This window comes from Podarcis melisellensis (assembly GCF_964234715.1).
Source record: "Podarcis melisellensis genome assembly, chromosome: 18".
NCBI classification, from domain to species: Eukaryota; Metazoa; Chordata; class Lepidosauria; order Squamata; family Lacertidae; genus Podarcis; species Podarcis melisellensis.
The window spans coordinates 1,466,372-1,471,541 of NC_138536.1; the positions used below are offsets into that span (position 1 = coordinate 1,466,372).

At 50.7% G+C, this 5,170-nt stretch overlaps 1 protein-coding gene across 1 annotated transcript; it reads right to left on the minus strand.

The window, feature by feature from the left end:
* Positions 1–451: 451 nt before the first annotated feature.
* On the minus strand, positions 452–2,073 carry LOC309361077 (RING finger protein 224-like; the record flags this gene model as incomplete). Its single annotated transcript, XM_081896027.1, has 2 exons — positions 452–1,061; positions 2,051–2,073. 2 exons carry the CDS (start codon positions 2,071–2,073, stop codon positions 452–454), a joined length of 633 nt encoding a protein of 210 aa, XP_081752153.1.
* Positions 2,074–5,170: the final 3,097 nt, after the last annotated feature.

Consider the following 5,170-nt stretch of genomic DNA (forward strand, 5'->3'; position numbering starts at 1 on the left):
CTCCTTACAAAACTTCTTGCAGTCCTACTAGGGCAATCCGTTCATTACAATTACTTTTCAAATAGTTTGTATATTTACTCCAGTCCTCTAAGACTCAACAACAACAGCAATCTCTTGGGAGGAAAAGGAAAAGCTTGGGGTGTTTTGGGTACCATCACACCTTTTCCATTTCGTCGTATATCGTCTCCCAAAAGGCCCTCTGTTTACCACATGCTGGAGAAAACATCCTGCTTGCATTTCCAACCGTTTTTAGGAACCTTCTTACACACCTCCATCGGCTTACTGGGCACGGAGCGCGAGATCTGAATTCGATCGATGAAAATAGCAGTAATAATTTTTGTTAATACTCTCAGACAATACGGCCTGAAGGCAAGTGGTGCTTGCAGCTGGCAGCTGACCTCTGCTATCCCTTCAACATGTGGGGCAGTTGGGGGGCCCAGTCGACGCCCGGTCAGCTCTGGAAATCCGCCGTAGTCCCGCAGCAGAGGCAGCCGGCGCAGCAGTTGTTTTGCGGCAAGTACGGCCGTGCCACTGCCTCGTGGCACAGGCCTGCGGGTTGTTGGGTGACGGGCTGGTCCTTGGCGGGCGACTTGGAGGCTGTCTCCATCTCCGGCCTGGCCACGGCCCGAGGGTGGTCCTTCTCCGACTTGACCGCCAGGAAGGCCGCGAGATCCAGGTCCAGCATGGTGACCCCTCCGCGGGGAGCTGGCGTGCTCTGACGGCACTGGGGGCAAGGGATCCAGCGCTGTTCGTTGGCCACGATGTGGAGTCGCCTGATGCAGGCCTGGCAAAAGGTGTGGCCGCAGTAGAGGCGCCGCGGAAGGCGGCCCGACAGGTCGTAGGAGCAGTAGCAGACGATGCAGTCCATCTTGGGGCTCCTGCGTCCGGAGAGGAGGAACTGGACCTCTGACCGCAGCTCGGACACCTCCACACAGCTTTCGGGCTCCGGAGGAGACTGGGGTGTCCTGGGGGGAGGAGAGAGGTCAGTCAGGGCTAGCAGAACTTCCAAGCGTCCCGGTTTTCCAGGGACAGTCCCGGGTTGCCAGAAGCCGTCCCGGTTTCTGAGTTGATGTCCCGCTTTTCCTTAGGACGTCCCTATTTTCAGGGGAGATGGAATAGGACGTCCCTATTTTCAGGGGAGAAACGTTGGAGGGGATGGAAGAGAACGTCCCTATTTTCAGGGGAGAAAAGTTGGAGGGGATGGAATAGGACGTCCCTCTTTTCAGGGGAGAAACGTTGGAGGGGATGGAATAGGACGTCCCTCTTTCTATGGGAGAAACGTTGGAGGGGATGGAATAGGACGTCCCTATTTTCAGGGGAGAAACGTTGGAGGGGATGGAATAGGACGTCCCTATTTTCAGGGGAGAAACGTTGGAGGGGACGGAATAGGACGTCCCTATTTTCAGGGGAGAAACGTTGGAGGGGATGGAATAGGACATCCCTATTTTCAGGGGAGAAACGTTGGAGGGGATGGAATAGGACATCCCTATTTTCAGGGGAGAAACGTTGGAGGGGATGGAATAGGACGTCCCTATTTTCAGGGGAGAAAAGTTGGAGGGGATGGAATAGGACGTCCCTCTTTTCAGGGGAGAAACGTTGGAGGGGATGGAATAGGACGTCCCTATTTTCAGGGGAGAAACGTTGGAGGGGATGGAATAGGACATCCCTATTTTCAGGGGAGAAACGTTGGAGGGGATGGAATAGGACGTCCCTCTTTTCAGGGGAGAAACGTTGGAGGGGATGGAGTTGTAGATAGAGACAGGGTGCCGGCATTTTGCAGCTGTTTCTTGCAGGTAGCACGCTCTGAAGATAGTTTTCCGGGCTCCTTCAGTGGTCTAATCTCAAAGTCTTGATACGTATATTGATATTCAATCTTATAGAGAATACCCTTTCTTGGCTTAAGAGACTGAGTTGCTTAGCTGGAGAGAGCTGGAGGAACTAGCCGTACGGAGATGTTCTGCCGCAACTGGACTCTGTTGCAAAACGCGCCTGGCTACTGGCTAATTTCTAACACCGGTTTCATGCAAACACCGGACAGGAGAAAACTTACATTTCCTGTTGCAGAGGCTCCATCCTCGCTGTGTCCAGGTCCCGACGGCAAACGCCGAATCCACGGTCCGCTTTTGGGCACTGGGTGGCCTCAGCGAGGCTCCTGAAAGCTTCTCCCGTCAGCCTGCCGTATCGGCCGCGAGGAAAGCGAACCAGCCGGGGTAGGGTTACCCGTCGCCCTGGCCAACGACAGCCTTGAACACAATCGTTCGTTCCCTTTCGCCCGGCCGGCTTCCTGGGCTGATCAATGCCGGATTTACGTATAAGCTAAACAAGCTATAGCTTAGGGCCCCACTCTCTTGGGGGCCCCCAAAAAAGTTAAAGGGAAAAATACACTGAATGTACATTTCCAAAATATAAGATAAAAACTAATGAAATAGAACCTACATGCAGCAACAGAGTTTTGTGTTGTGTAGGCTCCTGTGATGTAAGTCATGGGCCCCGCCTGCTCTCATAAATATATCCCTGGTTTGCTCCTTTCTATATACAGGGTGCTGACATTCTGCATGGACTGGTTGCAGGGCAACATGCGCAAATGGCTTGAGATACCTATGAATAAATTACCATATAGCATAGATTCAACACAAAAAACAGCGGCAATTTGTTGTTGACAAAGGACAGCTGGACATATCAAGGGCCCCATTACCTTCATGAGTTGAGGGCCTCATCAAACCTAAATCCGGCCCTGGCTGAGCTCCATATCTGTCATAGAATTGTCAACTTGCAAGGGACCCTAAGGGGTCATTCAGCCCAACCCCCAATAAGACAGTATTGTAGATGATAAAAATTCACAAAAAGAAATGAACTGAGAAAGCCTCCAAAACAAAAACGCAAAATAAAGAGCAAAAGCGCCAAACTTAAGCCGTTCCGGAAGTCCGTTTGGCTTCCGAAATGTTCAGAAACCGAGGTGCGGCTTCTGATTGGCGCAGGCGCCCCAGAAACAATAGCCGACAGCCGCGTCGGACGTCCGGCTTCTGAAAAACATTAGAAAACCAGAACACTTACTTCCGGGATTTTGGTGTTTGGGAACCAAGGTGTTTGAGAACCAAGGTCCCACTGTAGCTCTGTTGGCTTGACTGTGGTGCTGGTAACACCGAGGTTGCAAGTTTGATCCCTGTCTGGGATGGCTGCATATATTTCTGCCTTGCAGCGGGTTGGGATAGATGACCACTTGGTGTCCCTTTGCAACTCGACGTTTCTATGATGTATATGGAGCTCAGCCCAGGAAACTGGGTGTGCAGAGGAGAGCGCATGATTGTATTTCTGAAGCTTATTGTTGATGGTAACCCTATCCAGCTAGGTTGGCTTCCTCGCGACCGATACAATAGCCCAACGGCGGCGTTTGAAACTTGAGGATCCAACTGCTGCAGGAGGAAGAAAGGAAGGAAGGAAGGAAGGGAGAGAGGGAGAGAGGGAGAAAGAAGGAAGGAAGGAAGGAAGGAAGGAAGGAAGGAAGGAAGGAAGGAAGGAAGGAAGGAAGGAAGGAAGGAAAGGCGCAAGAGAGAAGTAAAGAAGGAAGGAAGAGAGAGAGAGAGAAGAGAGGAAGGGAAGAGAGGAGGGAGGAAGAGAGCGAGAGTGAGAGCGAGCGGGCAAGAGAGAGAAAGAGAAGGAGAAGGAAGGAAAGAAGGAAGGAAGGAAGGAAGGAAGGAAGGAAGGAAGGAAGGAAGGAAAGAAGGAAGGAAGGAAGGAAGGAAGGAAGGAAGGAAGGAAGGAAGGAAGGAAGGAAGGAAGGAAGGAAGGAAGGAAGGAAAGAAGAAAGAAAGAAAGAAAGAAAGAAAGAAAGAAAGAAAGAAAGAAAGAAAGAAAGAAAGAGGGTGAGAGGGAGATGGAGAAGAGAGAGAGAAAGTGTGTGAGAGAGAGGAAGGAAGGAAGGAAGGAAGGAAGGAAGGAAGGAAGGAAGGAAGGAAGGAAGGAAGGAAGGAAGAAAGAAAGAAAGAAAGAAAGAAAGAAACTGAGAGAGAAGGCAGGAAGACAGGCAGTAAAACACAGAGAGAAAGAGAGAAGAAAGAAAGGAAGGAAGGAAGGAAGGAAGGAAGGAAGGAAGGAAGGAAGGGAGAGAGGGGGAGGAAGGAAGAGAGGAGGGAGGAAGAGAGCGAGAGTGAGAGTGAGCGGGCAAGAGAGAGAAAGAGAAAGAGAAAGAGAAGGAGAAGGAGAAGGAAGGAAGGAAGGAAGGAAGGAAGGAAGGAAGGAAGGAAGGAAGGAAGGAAGGAAGGAAGGAAGAGGGGGAGAGGGAGATGGAGAAGAGAGAAAGTGTGTGAGAGAGAGGAAGGAAGGAAGGAAGGAAGGAAGGAAGGAAGGAAGGAAGGAAGGAAGGAAGGAAGGAAGGAAGGAAGGAAGGAAGGAAGAAAAAAGAAATTGAGAGAGAAGGAAGGAAAGAAGGGAGAGAGAGAGAGAGAGAGAGAGAGAGAGAGAGAGAGTAGGTAAGTAAGTAAGTGGGGAAGAGGGAGATGGAGAAGAGAGAGAGAAAGTTTGTGAGAGAGAGAGGAAGGAAGGAAGGAAGGAAGGAAGGAAGGAAGGAAGGAAGGAAGGAAGGAAGGAAGGAGAAATTGAGAGAGAAGGAAGGAAAGAAGGGAGAGAGAGAGAGAGAGAGAGAGAGAGAGAGAGAGAGAGAGAGAGAGAGAGAAGGGAAGAGAGGAGGGAGGGAGGGAGGGAGGGAGGGAGGGAGGGAGGGAGGGAGGGAGGGAGGGAGGGAGGGAAGGAGGGTCCTTTCTCTTGGCAGATCAAGATGAGCAGGTGACAGCAAAGGTGGCAAGGTTTTTTAGCTGGGGCAATCACAATAAGATCCACTATTTGACCATTGATTCAAACCCCTAAGATGTATTTTATATCATTGACTTTTTATTTCTATTCTTCGTATATCGTATTGTTGTTTTATTGCTATGGCCGACGCAAATAAAGATTCATTCATTCATACGTGGCTCCCTTTGCAGAGCGCGAGACTTTTCTTGATCTCAGGGCTGCGAGTTCGAATCCCAGATTGGGCCAAAAGTTTCCTGCATTGCAAGGGGGGTGGGACCAGAGCGGACGTTGGGGTCCCTTCTAATTCTTGGGACTCCCAGCAAAGGATGAACGGAATGTCCTCAGCGCAGAGCTAAACCCTGGAACTCCCTGCCACAGGATT